At 45.6% G+C, this 21,950-nt stretch overlaps 3 protein-coding genes across 3 annotated transcripts; 1 reads left to right on the top strand and 2 right to left on the bottom strand.

Annotated features, from left to right (window-relative positions):
* Nucleotides 1-230: 230 nt before the first annotated feature.
* Nucleotides 231-8,536, top strand: LOC310780410 (tRNA wybutosine-synthesizing protein 4-like). The gene is made up of 15 exons (XM_083640980.1): nucleotides 231-349; nucleotides 529-653; nucleotides 1,056-1,137; nucleotides 1,272-1,452; nucleotides 1,919-2,075; nucleotides 3,164-3,353; nucleotides 5,232-5,339; nucleotides 5,478-5,565; nucleotides 5,708-5,929; nucleotides 6,059-6,304; nucleotides 6,593-6,690; nucleotides 6,818-7,005; nucleotides 7,186-7,321; nucleotides 7,725-7,971; nucleotides 8,398-8,536. Exons 1-14 carry the CDS (start codon nucleotides 302-304, stop codon nucleotides 7,887-7,889), a joined length of 2,034 nt encoding a protein of 677 aa, XP_083497106.1. The 5' UTR covers nucleotides 231-301; the 3' UTR covers nucleotides 7,890-7,971; nucleotides 8,398-8,536.
* On the bottom strand, nucleotides 8,410-9,886 carry LOC310781678 (gamma-crystallin S-like; the record flags this gene model as incomplete). The annotated part of the gene is made up of 2 exons (XM_083642270.1): nucleotides 8,410-8,700; nucleotides 9,611-9,886. Coding segments are annotated over 2 exons (549 nt in total), but the record flags the coding sequence as incomplete, so codon positions are not given.
* Nucleotides 9,887-11,507: 1,621 nt separating this feature from the next.
* On the bottom strand, nucleotides 11,508-21,300 carry tbccd1 (TBCC domain containing 1). Its single transcript, XM_083640981.1, has 9 exons — nucleotides 21,282-21,300; nucleotides 20,683-20,747; nucleotides 20,316-20,582; nucleotides 19,219-19,377; nucleotides 18,960-19,076; nucleotides 18,303-18,534; nucleotides 17,632-17,818; nucleotides 16,919-17,455; nucleotides 11,508-13,618 (listed from the first exon to the last, which is right to left on the bottom strand). The coding sequence occupies exons 2-9, from the start codon at nucleotides 20,743-20,745 to the stop codon at nucleotides 13,438-13,440; spliced, it is 1,743 nt and encodes a 580-aa protein (XP_083497107.1). The 5' UTR covers nucleotides 20,746-20,747; nucleotides 21,282-21,300; the 3' UTR covers nucleotides 11,508-13,437.
* Between the last annotated feature and the right edge of the window lie 650 nt (nucleotides 21,301-21,950).

Genomic DNA, 21,950 nt, shown 5'->3' with positions numbered 1-21,950 from the left:
TTACTAATCTATTTCTCGTGTCTTTTTTTTAATACAGTTAATGAATATTGCATTTTATAAACTGCAAAACAAGAGGGTTTGACTTTGACCAGAGAGCCATAGATAGAGAGAGGTTTGACCATGGGTTGGGTTTGACATCCGAGCCGCCAGGGAGCGCAAGAGAGCGCAGACCCGGAAGTCGTTACCGTGTGTGTACAGTCTCTCAATTGTTTTGCTCCACGATATATTATATTCTGATATGATTTAGTAACGTTATGTTTTGGAATTTGCATGTGAAGTGATGTGACAGGTATCGCGCGGTATGCCAACCACAAGCAGAAGGAGGCAGAAGCAGGGGAAGGACACGGCGGTAAGCTTTCTTTTTTCTATTCCTTCACTGACTCTCGCGCACGGCACAGCTGTCAAACCTGACATGTTGGTAAGTAACGTTAAGCTAACTTAAAGGTAAAAGCTAACGTGTTGTTTAGAGAAATTGAAGTGAATTCAGTTGCAGTTATAATGTGCTGTGCTTTGCTGTGTTTGACCCAGGTACAGGGAACCAACGACAGCAGTGTGGTGAGCAAAGTGTCTGCTGCAGCACAAGGCTACTTCCAGGATGCCTTCCTCCAACACTTTGTGTGTAAAGTGGCCAGGAGAGCTCCACTCATCAACAGGTCAGTGCAGGACATACACACAACAGACTGCTGGCTTCAGGCAGTGTGGCACACTTTGCTAGGATGCTACAGCCATAGAGGGGGGGGGGGTTGAGTGAGTCCAGCATTGCACTTTTTTTTAACAGCATATCATTTGAGTGTTGCATTCAGTTAATGTAGTAATAGCCTAATTGATGACGTAAACACCAAACAGTCATCAGACATTCTATCAAGTCCCATAGCAGGTAATGAGACTATTACTATTATTTATTTTTTATTCACCCTGCACACACATACATAATCTATAATACAATGAGGAGAGGAATTATATACTATGGCAAGAGTTTACACAGTGGCATTTTACATCAAAGTGTCGTATAAACATGTACAAATGAAAGTCACGAGTGTTTGTGCTTGCTTTAGGGGCTATTACGTGCGCCGGAGAGCTGTGGACCACTGTGTGAGGAGGTTTCTGCAAATTACAGAAAACTGCCCTAGGAGACAGGTGCAGATTTATATTGGTATTGCAAATTATCAAGCGGGTGTGCGTACATACTGCATACGGATGCAGCTTATACTGTATTCCATTGTTTGGTTTTTCTTTCTCACTCTCACAATCATGACCTTTTCTCTTGATAGATTTTGTCTTTGGGCGCAGGCTTTGACTCTTTGTATTTCCGCCTGCATGAGGAGGGACTTCTTACCAGAGCTGTTGTGTTCGAGGTGGATTTCCCCGACGTCGCCCGACGCAAAGCTGCGCTGATCGGTGCCAAAATTACACTGAGGGCAAACCTGGACCCCCAGTTGCCTTCTCTCACAGGTTAGCCATGTCATCCTTCCATGCTCAACACAAACACTGTAGTCTCTTAGAACAGACGAGTTGGCTTCCGCAATTTTCAAAATGCTTCCGCCATACCGTCTGTACTTCGTGGGGGAGAATCATGCACCAACCGGAATGGGAAGCAGAAAGGCGGGTCTTCCGCTCATTAGTCCAATCAGAATTTTTTTTCCGTGGACACACGTGTCGTGATTGGTCGGACTTTGTCGAACTTCCTTCCAGTCTGAAGGATTTTTTCCCAACTTCCTTGTGCATGTTCTGGGGGTGTAACGTACAGACTGTTTAGCTGCATTCGCCGGATGTAGATGAGACAGTCTGTTTTAAGAGACTACAAACACTGAGATTCACTGAGATTCACTGAGATGTTTGACAGAAATATCAGTTTGGACTGTGTTTTCCATCCAGTCACGTTTGATATGTGCATCTCTGCCTGTGTGTCCGACCTTAGGCCCTGTGTATGTGTCTAGTGCGCAGTACCATCTGCTAGGGGTGGATATTAGAGAGGAGTCCCAGGTGGAAGAGGCTCTAGGTGGGGCTGGGCTGGACTGGAATGCCCCTACCCTTCTTCTCTCTGAAGTGGTGCTTACTTACATGGAAACACAATGGTAAGATTTGGCACTTGTCTATTAGGGTTGTGCAATGTCAGCCAAATAACAATCACGATGGTTCCACACTGAACCATCACGAGGGACGATGGCATTGTCGTTGGCCGGGGAGGAGGGGGGTAACATTTTTTATTGTTTTATATGGCTATTATTAGGGGGGAGGGGCTTCATTAATGATTTATGAAGTCGTTGCGATGCTGTTTGGCTGCCCGGCCCGGCACCGCTGCAATGAATGCGCATTCACAAACATGTCATGTCACAGAGTCAGGCGCGACTCAAACAGTAGGCTAGTAGGCTATCACTACCAGCAATATTGAAAGGCACAAAACAACGTTAACGTTTCATACAGAATAGATCCTGACCAACAACGTATGTGCTGAATTTAACTATCTGGCAGAAAACGGGCAGAATTACTGGCTAACGTTAAAGAAACACAACACGGGCAGGCAGCAATGGATGGACTTCATGGAAACAGGTGGGTTGAATGAATTCAAAGTTGAAGACATCAAGTTAGTCACATTGGGTTGGGAACAGGAAAGAATGTTAAGTTTCTTCTTTGTCTCAAGATTTTCACAACAATACAGCCGACTTCTGCTATATTCTCCCCTCCCCTCCCCTCCCCCCTCCTCTCCGACCACTCTGAACTGCGGTGTTGGTTTAATGCCGCCCGTGCGTCACGGGTGAGTGCAGTTGGCCTTTTTATTATTAAATCTGTACAATTTTTTTTATTTTAGAACAGTAAATTAATCATGATGGTCCGATGTAGACGGCTCAGAGGTCGATGGGTGTCGGAACAATCACGATGGTCGATGCCATCGTCCATCCATCGCGCCAACCCTATTGTCTATCTAGCGCTGCATAATTAATGTTTATTTGTTTTAGAATGTCCAGTGAAGTTGCAAATAGTTGATAGAAGGTTAAAAGAAGTTCAATTATTTTGTTCCTCAAATGATCAAGGCTAATAATCATGGGTGACAATATTTAGCAAAAATAATCAGTATTATCAAATGAGCCATAATATTGCAACCCTAATGTGAGTGATTGTGTACGCATGACATCATGGCAGTTGTATGTTGTGTGTTATCCAGGTCAGATGCTGTCATTGGCTGGGCAGCGAAGGTCCTGCCCCACTCTGTCTTCATAATGTACGAGCAGATCCGTCCCCATGACCCTTTTGGTCGGATCATGCAAGAGCACTTCCTCAAACTGAACTCGACTCTACACGCTCTTCAACAATACCCAGACACTGCTGCACAGACACACAGGTTCCTGCACAAGGTACCCAGACACTGCTGCACAGACACACAGGTTCCTGCACAAGGTACCCAGACACTGCTGCACAGACACACAGGTTCCTGCACAAGGTACCCAGACACTGCTGCACAGACACACAGGTTCCTGCACAAGGTACCCAGACACTGCTGCACAGACACACAGGTTCCTGCACAAGGTACCCAGACACTGCTGCACAGACACACAGGTTCCTGCACAAGGTACCCAGACACTGCTGCACAGACACACAGGTTCCTGCACAAGGTACCCAGACACTGCTGCACAGACACACAGGTTCCTGCACAAGGTACCCAGACACTGCTGCACAGACACACAGGTTCCTGCACAAGGTACCCAGACACTGCTGCACAGACACACAGGTTCCTGCACAAGGTACCCAGACACTGCTGCACAGACACACAGGTTCCTGCACAAGGTACCCAGACACTGCTGCACAGACACACAGGTTCCTGCACAAGGCCAGTATGCACACTCTACACGCTCTTCAACAATACCCAGACACTGCTGCACAGACACACAGGTTCCTGCACAAGGCCAGTATGCAGACTCTAGATCAGGGGTGCCCACACTTTTTCAGCTTGGGAGCTACTTTTAAAATGACCAAGTCAAAGTGATCTACCAATCATATTTATTTATATATATATACACTGAGTATACAGTGGAAAACAGTGGAACAGTGGAAAAACAGTGGAAACAGTGGAAAAACAGTGACTTTTTTTTTTTTTTTTTTTTTTTTTTTCTCCCTCAATGCCATGCGATCTACACTACGGTCGATCACGATCGAAGTATTGGGCACCCCTGCTCTAGATGAACTTCCATTGCATCTTGTAACTATTAGTTAAGTGTAAAGTACCGTAAATTCCGCACTATAAGCCGCACCGGAGTATAAGCCGCAGCAGCAAAATTGCCTGTTTGTTACATATATAAGCCGCACCGGACTATAAGCCGCAGGTGTTTTAATGTTTTTTTTTTTTTTTTTTAATTGTGTTTTAATGTTCAATTACCATAAAGGGTTCATGCACAGAGGGGATTGTCGGGAAAGAGATGGCTGTTTGAGGAAGCTCCCATTTATTAACATTTCAACAAAACAACATAACACAACACCACCTGTGTTTTTTTTTTACAGTGCACACAGTGTCCGCGGTGTGGTGAAAAGAGGGCAAGAGAGGAAATTAAAACAGAAGTGGATTTATAGTTAGAAAGAGTGCTAAAAAAGAGAGATTTTTTTTTTTTTTTTTTTTTTTTTTTTTGAAAAAATCCATAGATAAGCCGCACCGGACTATAAGCCGCAGGGGCCAAAAAACGGGTAAAAAGCCACGGCTTATAGTCCGAAATTTACGGTAACCGCTTTAATCTCATACATGCAATATACAGATCCTTTCCAAAAAATTAGAATATCATGGAAAAATTAGTTTTTTTCCATAATTCCTTTGAAAAAGTGAAACTTTCATAGATTATAGATTCATTACTTCAGATTCAAAGTGAAATATTTCTAGCCTTTATTTGTTTCATTTTTCATAGTTTTGAAAAAACGCCAAAAACAGTATTTCAAGAAATTAGAATAGTGTGAAGAAAATCAGCAGTTACTTCTCAGTTATGACTCTAGCCTCAGTCCACTCTGAATCTCCGCCAACTTTTTTAATCGTCTTTGCTTGACAATCCGCTGGTATTTCCATGATATTCAAATTTTTCGGAAAGGATCTATAGATGTGCACATTTCTTATTTCCATGATGGACATGACATTGCCTACATTAATCAAGGAATATGAAAAATATATATAATTTTAAGTAAGTCCAGATGTGTAGTAAGTAAGGCTAAGTCATGTTATCCTAGTAAACCTTCGGGCTGATTCTTGTCTTCAGGGCTGGGAGCAGTGTGTGTGTCTGGATATGAATGACTTCTACCTGGGTCTGGTCCCCGAGGAGGAGAGATGCAGAGTGGAGAGTCTGGAGCCCTTTGATGAGTATGAGGTTAGGCGGATTCTTCCTATTTTGTGAGGGTGTGATTCATGGCTGCTCTCTGCAATAGAATATAAAATCACATAATAGTTTACAGTCATGTAATTCAGACTATGGTACTTCAGAGTCTGTATATCTGTCCACCCTCAGGAGTGGCACCAGAAATGTACGCACTACTTCATCCTCACTGCATCTCGAGGCTCTCTGACTACACAGGCTTTACTCACACACTCTCCAGGTAGTTATCACAATATCTCATTCTCCTCGTGGAAAAACACTTTTTATAGCTTTTTGACATTTACTCTCTGAAATCTGTATGCATGTCCTTAGTAAGTTTGTGATTTGTTTTTGTGACCGTCTTGTTTTATTATTTGCTTCAGTCTCTCCAATCCCGTCTCGGAGCCCCGTGGCACTGAGTGTGAGGCCCATGCCAGAAGAAGTATGTATGGAAGGCATTGGAATGGCTTCCACCTCTCTGGGCCCAGGGCAGCTCCTGCTCACTGGAGGCTCCAGCAGAGGAGGCAGGGGGGCAGTGACTCGGGTCCTCCTCAGAGGGCAGGCTGGCTGGAGATGTGCCTGTGTGGAACCCTCAGTAGACTGGGGTAAGTGGGGTTGCTGCTCCTGATTAGCCTTTTATCCCACTCGTCGGAGCTCTTGGTCTTACCCTAGGCTTTCAACAGAATTTGTTCGCTTCCAGTCTGAACATAGTCTATTCTGTTTCTTTCCTCCAGGTGTGCGGCTGTACCACACTGTAACCTCCCTCCCTGGAGGAGGCGCTGTGATATATGGAGGTCGCTCCTCTCCACTCAATCCTATCAGAAGCCTTCTCAGAGTGAGCCTTGACCCCCGTGCTCCACCTGATTCTCTTTGCTCTGAGGACCAGGACACTGTGAAACTCTGTGTGAAGCAGATGGCCGTCACAGGCGAGCCACCACAGCCAAGATGGAGGCACAGTGCCACCATGCTCAGCCATAACGGTGAGGCTGTTGGGGCAAAAGCAGGAACTCATTTTTGAACGTTGGAAATGAAACAATAAAGGGTTTTGAATTGATCTCTGCCTAGTTGACAGATAATAGCACTGAATGGAAGAAAACAAATCCACTCCTAAGTGGAATCTTCACCATCCAGAAGAAGAGGAACATCCACTATTCCATATAGATAGTTACATCTGTATAATGCTCTCCAATTTACACAGTTCTCTACTGTGTGCGAATGTGAAGGGTCTAAGGAGCTATGATTGAGGCTTTCTCTTTATTTCCCTACAGGCAAAGACTTCCTGTTTGTGTTTGGTGGAAGGAACGAATCAGAGGCGGTTCTGGGTGACGGCCACTTCCTGTGTCTAGACCAGCAACACTGGACTGAGGTTGGCTGAGCTCCTACACGTGTGTATCGCTGACATGAATGTGTTTGTTATCATCATAGTCATCTCTCTGCAGCTGTGTGTGTGTGTGTGTGCGTGTGCGTGTGCGTGTGTGTGTGTGTGTTTACAGATACCAGTAGAGGGCACAGCACCCAAGGCCCGTCTCTCCCACTCTGCATGTTCATATCAGGGAGGGGTGGTGGTGTTTGGAGGACTGGGGACAGGAGGAGTACCACTAGGTGACACGGTAGTGCTAAGGCCCACTGAGAGAGGCTTCTGCTGGGAAAGACTAGAGGTCCAGCCCCCGCCTGTTCCCAGGTATGGAGCTACTCGAAGCATAACAAAAAATTCAACTCATCAAAACAAAAATCCAAGGCTTAGCCTGTAGCTTCCAATTAAAGGTTAAGCAAAGCAAGTTAATGTAGCCTTGTGAAACCGTCAAAATTATAATTTGGGGCCTAAAAGCTATAAGAGTTTATATCCTGTAACCTCCTCCAGGTACTCCCATTCTGCCCATGTGATTGGTGAAAAGCTGGTTGTGGTGGGTGGAGTTTGGCTGCATTCAGACGGTGTACCCGGTGTTGCCGTGATAGACCTGACCACCTGGAGCAGTGTGGAGCTCACTCTGGACACAGTCAGTTCACATTTACTGGACCACCTAACCAAGTGATTCAGACACATACACAGAATGCATAACAACTGATACTCTTGAGTAGAGTTGTCAAAAGTATCGATAGATTAGTAATACTAATTTGCAACAGGTATCGATAAGTATCAATACTAAATATGTGAAACGGATACAATACTTACGGTATTTGCAATAGATACCAGCAGTACGTTGAATGAAAAATCAAACATACTACTGATTTTTCCCTCCCTATCATTGATGGGTATCTGTTGCTTTAACAAGCTGAGTGAGATTAACTACTGCTTATTTAAGTAATATATTACTGAATAGTAATGTATATTACTGAGTACGAATAGTAATATATGTATATATTACTGAATATTGAAACTGTGTGTTCTGCCATCTCTAGACCTCAGTGCCTTGGCCTCTGATGCTCCACTCCTTCTGCTCTGAGCTGACAGACCCAGAAGAAGCAGCTCTGCTCCTGATTGGAGGGGGAGGAAACTGCTTCTCCTTTGGCACTCATCTCAACCCTAAGCCTGTCATTGTGGACCTCAGGCCTGTGCTGGGATAAAGTGGCCTGTGTTTCTCTGGGACACTTTCAGCAGGCGTGGAACAACGGACTTAAACTGAAGAGTCTTATAGCCTGAACTAATGTAAGCCACAGCACACACACCTGTAAGGCATCTCAGATAGGGTTGAGCAGATAAGCTTGAATTATTTGAGAGGATTCAAATTGTTTGGCTCAGGTCCGATGTGCACCGCTCAAAGAAGAGCTCCAAACTATTTTGTTAATTTTCGTTGCACCCTCAATTGTAGATGGTTGAATCTTACAAAAGGGAATTGCTTCTTGTAACCTACATCAAGCAATTACCAATGATGATTCAGGTATGCTTGAAACACACCCAAGAAAGTTAACGCTAACAAACTGACACAACAGAAAATCTAAAGAAACATCCTCATCGTCTGCTTGTTGGACAGGTTTTTATTTCAAGTGAGACCTCAGTTCTAAATCACAAAGTAGCCAATGAAAGGTTTTGTTGAATGCAGAGTCATGATGACAGTGGGTGTGTTTTGTATAGGGGCTCAGTCTTGGTTGGATGGAGGGTGAATCACTCAGTGAAGCGCCTGAAGGACTGCACTGCGGGGCTGGCAGCACCCCAGTCACCGGGCTTGCGGTATTCTCCCTTCTCCAGGAAGTACTGGCGTCCGCGGTAGTTGGGGTGCTCGTAGAAGACCCACAAGCCGTCGACCACCTTACAGGAGTAGACCTCCCTCCAGCGGAACTTCTCCAGGAGCGAGGGGCAGTCCTCCGTGGCCTCGAAGGCCTGGCCGCCGAAGTCTGCCTTCTCATACAGCTGCATCTTGTACTGGGTCCCACTGGCCTTGGCCTAGGAGGCACGGGGGGAAGCGTGGGAGACGGAAGGGGTTTGGATGGAGTACGGGTGGAGGATAGGTGGAAGGGGACAGGTTAATGCAGGGGGTTGGGGTAGAATGGGGAGGGAATGTGGGGTAAGAGAAAAGGGGAAGGGGGGATATATAGGGAGATGAGATTCATATCCAGCAAAATGGGGATTTCTTTTTTTTTTTTTATAGAAAAAGTACAGTATATGATGAGACTCTGACGAAATGGAATCTTCATAGAGATGGTATACCAGCACAGTAATCTGACTTTGACTTTCATTGTTTGCAGGCGGTTAACTTACTTAACTTAACTTACAATACTTACTAACTGTCTCTTTATAATGCTACAGTCTTAAAAATCGTTTTTTTTTTTTATCGTCTGTAGCATTATAAATAATACAAAACTGTACACACACATACACAGCTAGTACAAAATGGATTGATTTCTGTATGAATGCAGAGTCTGAGTTTGCCCCTTGGTAGTGGGTCAGCTGTAGCCTGTAGATGTGAGCTATAGTACTATAGCCTGATCATACAAATGCAATGATCCCAGTATTGAACACCATTGACAGAGCCCTGAGGTCACCAGTAGCATCAACACCATGGTCAATGACATGCCTAATACTCCTCCATCAGCTGGTTTCACTCTGCCCGGCTCTCGCTGTGGCTCTGCTTGTATCACCTGACTTCACTGTCCGTAAGATGTCTGGAAACACGGGGAGGCCGTGTTTGAGAAGTCCTCAGGTTCATAGGTTTGTGCAGGTTAGGGGTTAATGGAGAGATCTAATAGTAGTGCCAAGCTCATTCAGTAACACATTTCAGTCTTTGAGGTGAATAGATCCCAGCAGGAACACTAGTAGACAGACAAAATTCTGTCGATGGTGGACTTACAGAGTGGATCATCTTGCAGGAGCTGAGGCGGTCGTTGAGGCCCGTCCAGCGCAGGTACTCGGGGTACTCTCCCCTGGTCAGGACGTACTGGTAGCCCATGTAGTTGGGCCTCTCGTACACCACCCAGGCCCCACTCTCCACCCGAATGGAGTTGCAGCGGCTCAGGTAGGCATGGAAGTCTGTACAGTCGCTGTCGCACTCGTAGCGACGGGCCTGGAAGTTCTTATCCTCGTAGAAGACAATCTGGAGGACACCAAATGACACACTCAACTCTCGTCACATCATTTCACATTCTCTGTCACAGACTGCATTGGGTGGCTCAGTTCATGAATATCCAATATGAATTCAAAATGACAATGCTGTATTCTAAGTTTCATTATTTCAAAATGAAAATAAAAAAAAATCTGAAATGTGAAAGTCCTGAAAAGTATTCTGTTAGCAGTATTCTGTCAGTGCAACTTTCACTCCCAGCTGATTCAAGCCCTCAACAGTTGGTACCACAGACAGGAGAACTGCCCAGTCAGGTTAGCATTCCTTAGTCCTGTCGCCCTGTCATTCCAGCAATCGGCAGTTAGCTGTTAAAATGCAGATTTGAAGAGTTACAGCAGTTTGATTTGCAGCTCTGTAAATCAAAAAGAATCTAACTGCATTCTAAATTCTGGGCTTTTTCCAGGTTAGTGTAGTTAGTTTTTGTTCAAGGCATACCATTGCTAAACCCCACTTCCTCCTCTGGCAGTTACTGTCCTTGTCCACTCTATCATTCTTTCTATTAAGTAGAAAAACTAAAAGAGGTTTGGGCAGTGGGCACCCCTGTTCTACACCTCATACTCACCTGTTCTCCACCCTCACACTCACCATCTACCTGCTGCGATGTCACCTGAGCCAGTGTCAATGTTTAGTCCTGCCTTCTCTTACTCACCCTGCCCATCTTGGAGATAGTATGTGGTGATCAGCCTTGATAAGTGGTGGTCGTCCCCCTGAGGTCTCGATGCCCGAGTGGTCCCTCAGCAGTCCCTTTTATATGCCCGCCTCGCCACATTTATGAACGGCAAACAGTGGAGGCAGAGGGGGAACAATCGCTTTGTCATGAAAATGAGATCCAAAAATTGAGTCAGTGATTCTAGCGCGATTGGTTTTTTCCAGAAAAGCGAGGCAGGATTATGGTACAATGGCAGGGGCTGGTGAGCGTCCATTGACCCCATCTCTCAGCTGGCTGGGTCCAGGCAGTGCCCCCCCCCACCCACCACCCTCGCACCATAACACAACACGTGCCAGCTCGCAGCTCCACCAGCATGCCCCCACCTGGCTAGTTATTACCAACTCATGCCCACATTCTGGATGAACCCAGATGTGTGTAACACAACCATAGATGCAGTAAATAGTGCAGTATTGTATAATGTGATGATGTGCAAAAATATATTTTTGGTCACAAAATACCACTGGAATCCAAATGCAGCAGGAAGCTTCAATGCATTGTGTGCATTTCCTGTTATAATAGTGTTTTTAGTAGTGGGGCGGCTGTAGCTCAGGAGGTAGAGCAGGTCGTCCACTAATCGCTTTGGATAAAAGAGGTCGGTGGCTCGATTCCCGCCGCCTCCAGTCTGCATGTCGAAGTGGCCTTGGGCAAGGTACTGAACCCCAAATTGCTCCTGATGGTGTGCCAGCACCCTGCGTGGAATGGGTGAATGTACCTAACTGTAAAGCGCTTTACATAAAAGCGCTATATAAATGCAGGCCATTTTGTTTTAGTCATAACCTTTGAGTAAGAAATTGTTCTTGTTGCAGAAAATATGGAGTGTGTTGCAGGCTGTGTCTAATGGCAATCATGGTTGATTCAGAGTCCAATGCAATATGACCACGTTTTTGTGTGTGAAAAAGTTTATTCATGTTAGGCTTCTTTTGTTTCATTTTTCTTTGACAGTAAAAGCAAAACTAGATGGTGCTCTTGAAAGCATTTCCATATTGTAACTCTGTAGAGGCCACAGTGTGTTGAACTTGAAAGTTGAAACCAAAAGGAAAGTTTTACAAGCAACAACATAAGGCATAACAGTACAATCAAATTGCATACATCTTATTCCACACTGGCCTTGAAGATGAGAACATGTGAAGCTTGTGGATAGTTTGGCAACATCAGCATTGTGATCTACAGTGTGCAAAAACATCATTTGAACAGTACAGATTTTTTAACAGGTATTATCTTCCCCTTAACAGACATCACATAAATGTGCTACCTTAAAATCTTCGGCACTACTCGGTTCTGAATATCAGATGTGGCCATTGGAGCTAATGTGTACATCCTGTTCTGTTTGACCTCTTGGACACATCCTTCCATCCACTCATTACAGCACGAATCTCCTTGAAGAGTCATGGGGATGCATGCTGTGATAATGAGGGGACTGGTCAAAGCATTTTCAACACTGCAATGTTTCATGTGATAATCAGTGAACAAAGGGTGGAGAGAGGAAAGATGCGTGTGCGTTGTCATGAAGCCACTGGCCTGATGTACCCTTTGAGGTAATGTATGCTAAAAAGCTTGAGTCGGCCTGGAAGGGGGGGGGGGGGTCATATTCTAATGCAAATTAAAAAAAATCATATTCATACAGAAGCATCCATACAAAAATATACATTAAGATTGTAACAGACATGAATACAGCTGCAAACTGTGAAGTGCAGTAAAGTTCACCTCACTTGGGACATTTGCAATAGAGCTCAACAGTCACGTGACTTTCCGTGACGTTTGTTGCCCCGGAAGTGAGTTCCCCATTCATTTTCTCCATAGACATTTGGAAAAACCCTTATATAACCAGTTTTAAGGCTGGAACCAAGTCAACCAGTGATCTACTGAATCGTGACTGACCATAAAACATTTCAGTTGGAACAAAAACAAATTTTTGTTTTGCTCCAACTGAAATGTTTTGTGGTCGCTCACGCTTCAGTAGGTCACGGAAAGTCACGTGACCATTGAGCTCTATGAATATTGCTTCTATTGTACAGAAAAAGTGAAATGAAAGAAACACTTAAGCAGCTTTGTATCATTACAAAATGAGTAGCATATCCAAAAACTAGTGTCCACTTTTTTTAGGCATTCATTTAGTTTGAGTTATTGAGAGATGATTTGAGTTAAGTTGTCACTGACATCAATCAGTGATGTCATTTGTGCTGAATGACTCAAAACTCCAATCTCTCAATAACTGTCAAACTAAATGAGTGACTGCAAAACTGTATTATGATATACTAATGATTCTGTAATGATAGAAGGCTAGTTGAAAATTAGCGGAGTGTTCCTCAAGTGAGTGCACATCAAGTATGTCCACGTTTTGGACAGAGTAATCACTTTTGAACCTGGAGTGAATTACAATACAAGAAAAGATTTAATTCCTTCCTTTGATTCCCCCATAATGAACAAAGCTGCCCTCGATGTTAACTCATTCTCAATTTTCTTTTATTTAATTAGCACACAGAAAAATACATAATACACTAACCTGAGCAGTAATAAGATACCCTAACTAATCTGTCATACCGCAAGTGCTTATTATTCAATGCACCTACATTCTCTATCCTTTAATGTGCATGTGTCGATTTCCCTTTAAGAAAATGTGTGTTGCACGTGTGCACACATTGGGGAGAAATAAAGGGTCTGGGAGAAACAGACTATGAAGAGGGGCAACAGGGTTTACAGCAGTCGCTCTCCAGTGACTTCACCAGATTCATCTGAGGTTTCCCCTCCATGCCCTTCCATCTTTACAAGTGTGGTACTTGCCGCCTTGTTTCACAACATGCTAGTCCTTTCTCTTCATGGCTTAAACATGGAGACTCGGCAGCCTTTCCTAAGTAGGATTAGCAACAACAAAAGTAGCACTTGGGAGATCCTTCGCGGGCCGATTGGCGGACTCCTGAGGGGGCAGGGCTGCTGGGATGAGGCTGTCGAGTTCCTGCCTGTGCCCCGTTTCCAGGAGCCACTCGTGGAACTTGTGCTGCACCAAGTCCTTGAACTGATGCAGCTTCTCCCTTGAGAGAAAACATAACAGTTCAGCTATAACAGAAACAAGTGATTAAGTACTGTACTGTATATTATAGAACTCTGTCACAAATGAACATCTTATTTTTGCTCCGAGATAACTTCCCATTCATGAGTTGATCAGGGTCGGTCACAGTACAGAGCCCCTAGAGCTATTGTTAGCTATTGTCATTGACTTCACTACTGCCTTCCAGTCGTATCTGACTGGTCAGCTCAAATTTCTCATTGATTTTGGAACTGCTGTTCCACTCTAGTCTCGGGTTTCCAGACGTTTGGTGAGCGGCGCCAACAGCGTCCCCTAACCACCAAACGTCTGGGAATTTACTGTTCCAAATCTGGTTCATTGAGCCCGGCGAGAACGGCCGGCAGCAGACACGCCTACATTTATTATTAGAATTTTATTTGGTAGCGGCAATGCAATGTTCATAGTTCCAATATAGAGCAAGACACTGATGTGCTGCAAAGAGAGTTTATACCTGTTTATTTTACAATAATTTGTCCTACCCGGAAGTGGTCCGCTTGCTACTGTGAAGCGCTGTGAAGTCATCAGCAGCAGGCTCTGTAACGTAGCCTCGGGAGTCGGGCTTATCGCTGGGGGAAAGACCTCTAGCCGCCGGGGCCGGATGAAACACGTCCTATTAACAGGTTATGTTTGTTTCTAAGTGATTAATATGTTTCTCCGCGGCAATGTTTTGCGAGACACCGGTTCTGCATGAGCGTCACTGCCCCCAGAAAGCAGGCCCGCCCACAACACTCATGATTGGTTCTCCGATGCAAGGCTTCCAACAGCACCACCTAACGTTATGAAAAGATTTAAATAGTAATATTCTCAGTCTTACAGGAGTGAAACGGATTAAGACTGAGGGCTGAGTCTAGTTCCACTCTAACTTTCCACTGATGACTGCACCCATTGGATGATTGAATGATAAAACTGAGTTTGTTTTTGTTCTGAAAATTTGAAAAATAAAATAAAAACGATGAATCGATTTAGCTCTAATGCTGAGAGGTAGTCAACATTTCTGATATGTCCAACCTTGAATTACTGTGCCTTCAAAACACCATAATATTAAAGTTAGTCAAACTTTTATAGCTGAACCAATCTCTCTCTCTGTGCGTGTGTCCTGCAGCGGTTTGACCTTTGAAAAGCCAATCAAAAGGTGAGACATGGTCTTGATATGTGGGATGTGGGAAAGGGCATGAAAATGCTGTGCAGTCTGACACAAAGTTAGAGACCTGGTCCCCCTATGTCACATTGACATTTAAGGTGTTGATTGGTTCATGGCATGTTGTGGACAGTTGCCTTGCCGAGATCCATGACGCACAGAAGAAAACGCTCGCTGTGTCGGGTGGGCAGATAAATGCATTTGGAATTAGGGATGGGCATCGAATTTCGAATTTTCGAATAATCGTTGTTATTATCAAGATCGACTTTTATTATTGAAAATCGTTTTTTTTTTTTTTTTTTTGTGAGTGAAATGTTGCATTGTCTCCCCTGATTCTAAGTATAGTTGAATCGCTTGGTTTGAGCAAGTAAAACAATTTTTATAAGCATTTTAAGCAAGGTTTATGGAAAAATGAATGCCGGATGAAATCCCATGAAGAGGGAGAGGGGGTGACTTTGGCACCCCTTTGGCACTCAGACCTGAGCCTACTAAATATTTAATGAACCACTCATGATTGTCAAAACTGTCTTTTATTTTCGAAAATGTCAATGTCATGTAACATGTTCTTTACTTCAGTGGTGCAATGCTTGTTTGAGCTAAAAATCCACAGCAGAAGCTTTTTCTATTAATTAATAAAGCCTTAGACTTAGAATCAGGGGAGACAATGCAACATTTCACTCACAAAAAAAAAAAAAATTACATTTTTATTTTTATTTTCGAATTTCGATTAAAAGTCGACTTTAGCCAGCGAATTTCGAATAGTGTTTTTGCTAGAAATGCCCATCCCTACTTGGAATAAGCCTTGGAACAATTGTGTGACTTTTCAGACATCACACAATTGTTGCAAGTTGTTTTTCCAAAGGAAACTTCTCAAACAAATTTAACTAGCGTTAACTAGAACGACCGCACTGCGGATTTATGCCTCCGCCATTAGTTCATTATTGAGTCCAAATCGCCATTTGAGGCAAATTGGAAGAAATTCCGTCAAGGCACTCCTGAGATGTTGCGTTACAGAGCTTGGAAATTGGGTGTGTGAGGTCACAGTGACCTTGAACATTGACCTTTAACCATCAAAATCTAATCAGTTCATCCTTGAGTCCAAGTCGATGTTTGAGGCAAATTTGATGAAACTCCGTCAAGGCATTCCTGAGATATCGCGTTAACAAGCTTGAAAATGGCGTTCGAGAGGTCACAGTGACCTTGACCTTTGACCGCCTGAATCTAATCAGATCATCCTTGAGTCTAAGTGGATGTTTAAGGCAAATTTGATGAAATTCCGTCAAGGCGTTCCTCAGATATCGCGTTAACGAACATCGGACGGACAACCCGGATCCATAATGCCTCCGGCCTGGCTATCGCCGGCGGAGGCATACAAATGAGCACGTTACAGCCTCTGAAAGACAGTAATGTTAGCCACACAGATGCTAGCACCCTCAGGATTTTGGGGTGGCCAATCAGATTTCAGGCCCTGGCCACTCCCTAGAAATGCCCCTGCCGCCGAACTTTCTCCACATGTGTTGTTTCTATGAGAAACGGCCACGGGGACAGACACACCACACACCACGGGGACAGACACACCACACACCACAGGGACAGACACACCACACACCACGGGGACAGACACACCACACACCACTGGGACAGACACACCACACACCACGGGGACAGACACACCACACACCACAGGGACAGACACACCACACACCACGGGGACAGACACACCACACACCACTGGGACAGACACCACGGGGACAGGCACACCGGGGACAGACACACCACAGGGACAGACACACCACGGGGACAGACGCACCACGGGAACAGACACACCACGGGGACAGACACACCATGGGGACAGACACACCGGGGACAGACTCACCACGGGGACAGACACACCATGGGGACAGACACACCGGGGACAGACACACCACGGGGACAGACACACCGGGTGCAGCGCTGTTCTGGAGAAGCCACCTCTTGTGCACCTTGTGGCCACTTCCCATCGTTGCTTTTAATGGGAAAATGGCGCTGGCGCTGAGGGGCGGACGACACACTCTGTGGCACTCAGCCTAGACTGATGTACATACAGTATTCCAGTATTGTGAGCGAGCCCTGCTGTGTGCCACTCACGTGTTGAGCCGGGCCTCATCCACAGTCTTCTGCCAGTTCTTGATCCTCTGCTTCTTCTCGTCGAGCGCTCTCTGGTACGCTGGAGGCAGCCCGCCTGGCACCTCGCACGTGTCCCCCTCCATCTGGAAAGGCACCACCAGAGTGTGCAATTGGGCCGGGGGCAGCAGGCGGTAGCAGGCAGAGTCCGGGTTGGACGACGACGACGAGCTGAGCGAGGTGTTGACGAGGCCCTCCCCTACCAGCAGCAAGGGCCTATCCCAGGCGTTGGGCACCACAGCCAGCCCCACACTGGCCATGTGGTCCTCCAGGCAGGGGTAGTGAGTGTGGTAAGGTCCCAGGGTAATGTCTGTGTTCCCAGGCAGGAGTAGAGGGCGGGTGGGGCTCAGGACGTGGAGGACGCAGCGCGAAGAGGCTCCGACGGAGACTCGGCCAGCCACACACACCACCCGCATGTTCTGGCAGTGGCTGATGTGGACGCTGGTCTCCACAGCACCCAGGACCACTGTGCTGTCACGGCACTTGTCCACGGTGACTGATCTGGAGGTACAAACAGAAATACACATGCACTCAAAAAACAGGGATTTGGGCAGTATCAGAACAGAGAATACAAGAAAGAATGGCCAAAAAGCAAACGCAAACCGTCAACTAAATTCAATGGTTCTGTAAGTTTTGTGTCCAAATAAACAACCCATACAAACGGAAGCTAACCTTACCTGAGAGGCGAGAGCAAGTATATGAAGGCTTCAGAGCATCGGTGTATTTTGATGTTGGCACCAACCAGCCTGTCTGAGTCTTTAGCCAGTGTCTGTTTGAAGACCTGGGACATCAGCACCATCTTACTGCCAACTGGAGCCGTATGGGTGTTCCTGGCTATCTTGGCTCTCTTCATGGCTCCTTCCACTAGAATGCACCAACACAGAACAAGACGACTGTCAAAGTAATGTTGAGACGAGTACAGGAAGAGAGCTAGCTGGAGAGAAACACATTATACAAACACCCAACACCATACCACATTCCAAATCTGAAAAAATATAAAAAACAACAGACCTTGATATCAAGATTACAGTTATAATACATAGAGGCTCTGTCGCCAATGTCACCACATGATTGAGTTGAACCTGGCGTTACTTTTGACAGGATTAATTAAGGCCACAATAACACTGTTCATCGAGTCATCTAAACGACACATAAATCTGTACATGAGGTTTCTTAAAAGTGCTTTAAATGTAGGTACTGTATACCTACACTGACAAACAGCTCAAACAAACAATAACCACGCCGTTTGACACAAGAACAGCAATACATCAAACCTAAGCTTTCAACTCTCCTTGTGGAGGCTGTGAGGGGTTCTTCTGGTCCTAATTCCAGGAGGTTTTAGCATTACCTTGTTGGGCCCAGGACAGTTTCTTGCCTGAGCGCAGGCAGGCGGTTATCCCAAAGGGGTTGAGTGTGAGGCTGTTTCGGAGGCAGGACAGTAGCTGTTGAAGGGGGAAGCAGCCCGTCTGTGCCTGGAGTGGCCCTTTGGACAGCAGCCTGTGGACCGGCTGGACGGCTCCGCCATGGCCCAGTGAACCTTCCAGGAGCAAGCTCAGGGCCCGCACAGCCTCCAGGGATATCTGGACAAACCCAACGGCAAAGTCAGCTTCAATTCTTCATAAATATTTGAATAGTTTGATTCTAGGGCCATATCATTTCCTGCTAAATGGAAAAAAAACTGACAGAATCATGCAATTTGTCAATAAAAATGGGATCAACTGTAAAACATGGATTATTGCAGAATTGTCCATAATTTGGCTGAAATTGATACAAGCAGGCCTAATTATCCAAATCAAAAGTAGACCTAATTATTAATTAATTACTGTCTGAAAGTCAGTCAACATTTCAAAATGACCAGTGATTCCATCAGCAAAAACTTTCATTAACTATTTTGTAAGCAAAGGTTGTAAGATGACTCATAAATAGTAAAAAAAAAAAAATCTATATGCATGTTTATGTTTGTTGCACTAAACTGACAGAGGATGTGTGCTGGCTGTCCACAGACCTGGCTATCTCGTATGGCCTTTCCAGAGCCTGACAGCTGGCCTGGCTCCAACAGCAGCTCCAGCATCTCAAGGAGATGGCTCTGCACGAATGACAGGTGGGCCTGGTCATCCCAGTTCTGCTGAGCCAAAACAGGGCAGAGAGGATTATGAGAGGAGCTGCCGTGAAGGGCCAAAGGATGAGAAACTTGTGTTGCACATTAAACGTGTTGATATTGTTATAGATGTTTTTTTTACAGTATATGAAGAGAGGATGATGACCTTGTTCTGGGAGCTGGTCTTGCCCTCTCGCTCTAAAGAGGAGGGGGAGCGAGCGCGGGGACTGGGCCACTCTTCAGCTATTATGGAGGTGCGCAGACACACACGGTTCAGCTGCTGGATGTAGAGGAAGAGCAGGAACTGCAGCGTGTTCACAGACAACTGGGGGAGTGGAGAGAGAGAAGAGAAGGAGAAACAAAAGAGGCGCATATCAATATCTAGTTCATATCCCTCATGGAGTACAGGATGACAACAACCTCTCGCTGAATACAACCTCTCCTCTCCCTAGGGCAAATAATAGCTAACGCCTACATTCCACTGGGTCCGTGTTCGGTCCGTCTGCGCTGCCGATACGTTTCCACTCTAATCATTGTGTCAACTCCCACCTACTCCGCTGCGTTGCGTGTCTACTCCGTCCCAGCTCCGACGATCTGGAGCTCTCCGAAAGAAATACGCAAGGCTTCTATTTTTCACGGATGACGGAGCAAAGCTGCAGCAAGTTGGGCGGAGCCAGGCATGAAATCAACAGGGCAGAGGTGCTTACAGCATTCAATATCAAGCCAGAGGACAAACATGTATGAGGAAAAGTTCATAATTGAAGTGGAAAACCACAAAATAATTTATGACACGACCCATCCTTTTTACAAGGACAACACCAAGCAAGTCCACCCCTCCTCTGCTTCTCCAGTTGGGAACAATGATCTTCTGCCTGTTTGTCGTTGTATTTATCCCACATACAAATTGTCTCGCGCGATTTTACCGTGATAACCTGTGGGTCTCGTCACTCTAGCTGTCTGGCGGAGCGGCGCTGTGACGGGCTCTGCACGCAGCCGGTTATTGTTGGCGGAGCACAGAGCACGGAGCAAAACCGGAGAACAGCCGCAACGCAACGCAAATGCAACCAGTGCAATCCCGGCGTAAGAATGTAAAGAGCCACACACCTCCATGTAAGAACCAGACAGGACACGAACAATGCAACTGACACAAGGAGATAGTATGACTTTCTTGTGTAAACTGAGCCATATTCCAGCCGGCTCTTTTGACCGAGTCGTAACCCCCCCCCCCACACACACACACACACACACACAGCCTTTTCTCACCTTGCTCCTCTGCTCGTCTAGCTGGCTTTGTGAAGAGCACTGGGAGAGAGACTCTGCCCACTCCAACCTCTCCTCGGGGGCACGACCCGCGAGAAGGTCAAAGGTCTCAAAGTAGAGCCATGCGATGTCATCTGGGAGCTGGAGCTTCCCACAGGCGATGTGCTTCCACATGGCCCAGCCCAAAGTGGGGAAGCAAAAATCCCGTGTCCGCACATAGGTGGCCATCTTACGAAGATAGTGCCGGCCGAGCTTGGAAGGGGGAGCCACCTACGATGGACATGATACCCTAGTTATATATTACACAACATCATTTGCATTGACATTTGTAAGTAGTAGTAACATGGGTGGGCAAGAGTGCAATGATCACCTGCAGCGCTCCCAATAGGAAGGGCTCCATGCGTGGCCATATGCTCACGCTGTCCGTCTCCATGTCTAGAGAAGGTGAACATTAGATGTGTTACAGTTTAGAATGTTACAGTGTAGAGAGCAATATCAGTAGGACGTGTCACTATGAAGCTAGTACTGAATGTATAGTCATGATACTGCCAAGGCATTTGTAACGAACGCTAAATGTCTTATATGACAGTAATAAGTTATTGCTGTCATTGGCGATGTAAAATGATGCTCTGTGCTTCCATGACGCTTAAAGCGTGGCTTTAATGTTCCCATGACAACTGGAAGAACATTGGTCAAAAACACCTGACTTAGCATCATCACATCAGCTAGCAAGCTAACGTTAGCTAACATGAGATGAGGCGGCTATTTGAAACAGTAGAACTGGCATAGTTTGTTCTCCCAGCACATGAAAGGTGACCTAGGTGGCTAGAGAACGCTTGTTTTCACCTAGCGTTAGTTAACTTCTGCTAAACTCGCCATAGCTCGCCATTGTTAACGTAGCTACCATTAGCTAGCTAGGCTAGTGGGAGACAACAGACAAGACAACTGTGTCCCCAGGTTTGCTCTTACTTTCAGCTTATGTCCTCGTCCAACGCCAGCAACACGTTGTTCCGTCTCGATGAGAGAGGGATCGGTGGCTGAATCCATTCATGAGTGAAAATAGAGAGACGAGGAGCAGTCTAGCCCTGTCTGTCGTCCATTCAGTTTGTTGTGGACTTACCGGAGACCAGAGAGATGGACACAATCTGACGTCCTGGCGGGCGCCACTTCCATTGAAAAAAAACTGTTGCACGCAGCTCACGGGGACGCGCCAAGGACGCGCGCACGTGCGCTTCTTCTTCTTCTTTCATGTTTAATGGCGATGGCATCCTTAAATGGTGCATTACCGCCACCTACTGGACTTTGACGTCTTCTTCATAGTTAAGTTAAGTTAAGTTAAGTTATCCTTTATTTATCCCATGGGGAAACTCATCATAGTGAAATCTATTTACAGTGTTCATCATGTATCCACCCATCGTGCTGCTCCCTTTCATGATAGTATAGACCATTCTATGACCCAGACGCACTTGTCTGAGTCTGCGGAAATTCGTCCCTCAACGCTTTCTCAATCTCCTCTCTGGAAATGTCAACAATATCAGTGATGATTACCATGGCCATGAATTCTCACAATTGCTTGAGTGACATCACTGATGATGGCATAGACATTGTGACATCATCAGTGACACCACAATTGCTTGA

The sequence above is a fragment of the Poromitra crassiceps genome (assembly GCF_964638095.1).
Source record: "Poromitra crassiceps genome assembly, chromosome: 8".
Taxonomy (NCBI): domain Eukaryota; kingdom Metazoa; phylum Chordata; class Actinopteri; order Beryciformes; family Melamphaidae; genus Poromitra; species Poromitra crassiceps.
This window is presented reverse-complemented; position numbering and strand designations above follow the sequence as displayed.

Bases quoted from the DNA above. Each gene is read 5' to 3' on its own strand.
- LOC310780410 (XM_083640980.1), top strand. From the start codon at position 302: ATGCCAACCACAAGCAGAAGGAGGCAGAAGCAGGGGAAGGACACGGCG. The intron at 654-1,055 runs GTCAGTGCAGGA...TGCTTGCTTTAG, and splicing joins AGAGCTCCACTCATCAACAG to GGGCTATTACGTGCGCCGGA. The intron at 7,322-7,724 runs GTCAGTTCACAT...TGCCATCTCTAG, and splicing joins TGGAGCTCACTCTGGACACA to ACCTCAGTGCCTTGGCCTCT.
- tbccd1 (XM_083640981.1), bottom strand. From the start codon at position 20,745: ATGGAGACGGACAGCGTGAGCATATGGCCACGCATGGAGCCCTTCCTA. The intron at 20,583-20,682 runs GTGATCATTGCA...TGTCCATCGTAG, and splicing joins TCCTATTGGGAGCGCTGCAG to GTGGCTCCCCCTTCCAAGCT. The intron at 19,077-19,218 runs GTCATCATCCTC...TTGGCTCAGCAG, and splicing joins AGACCAGCTCCCAGAACAAG to AACTGGGATGACCAGGCCCA.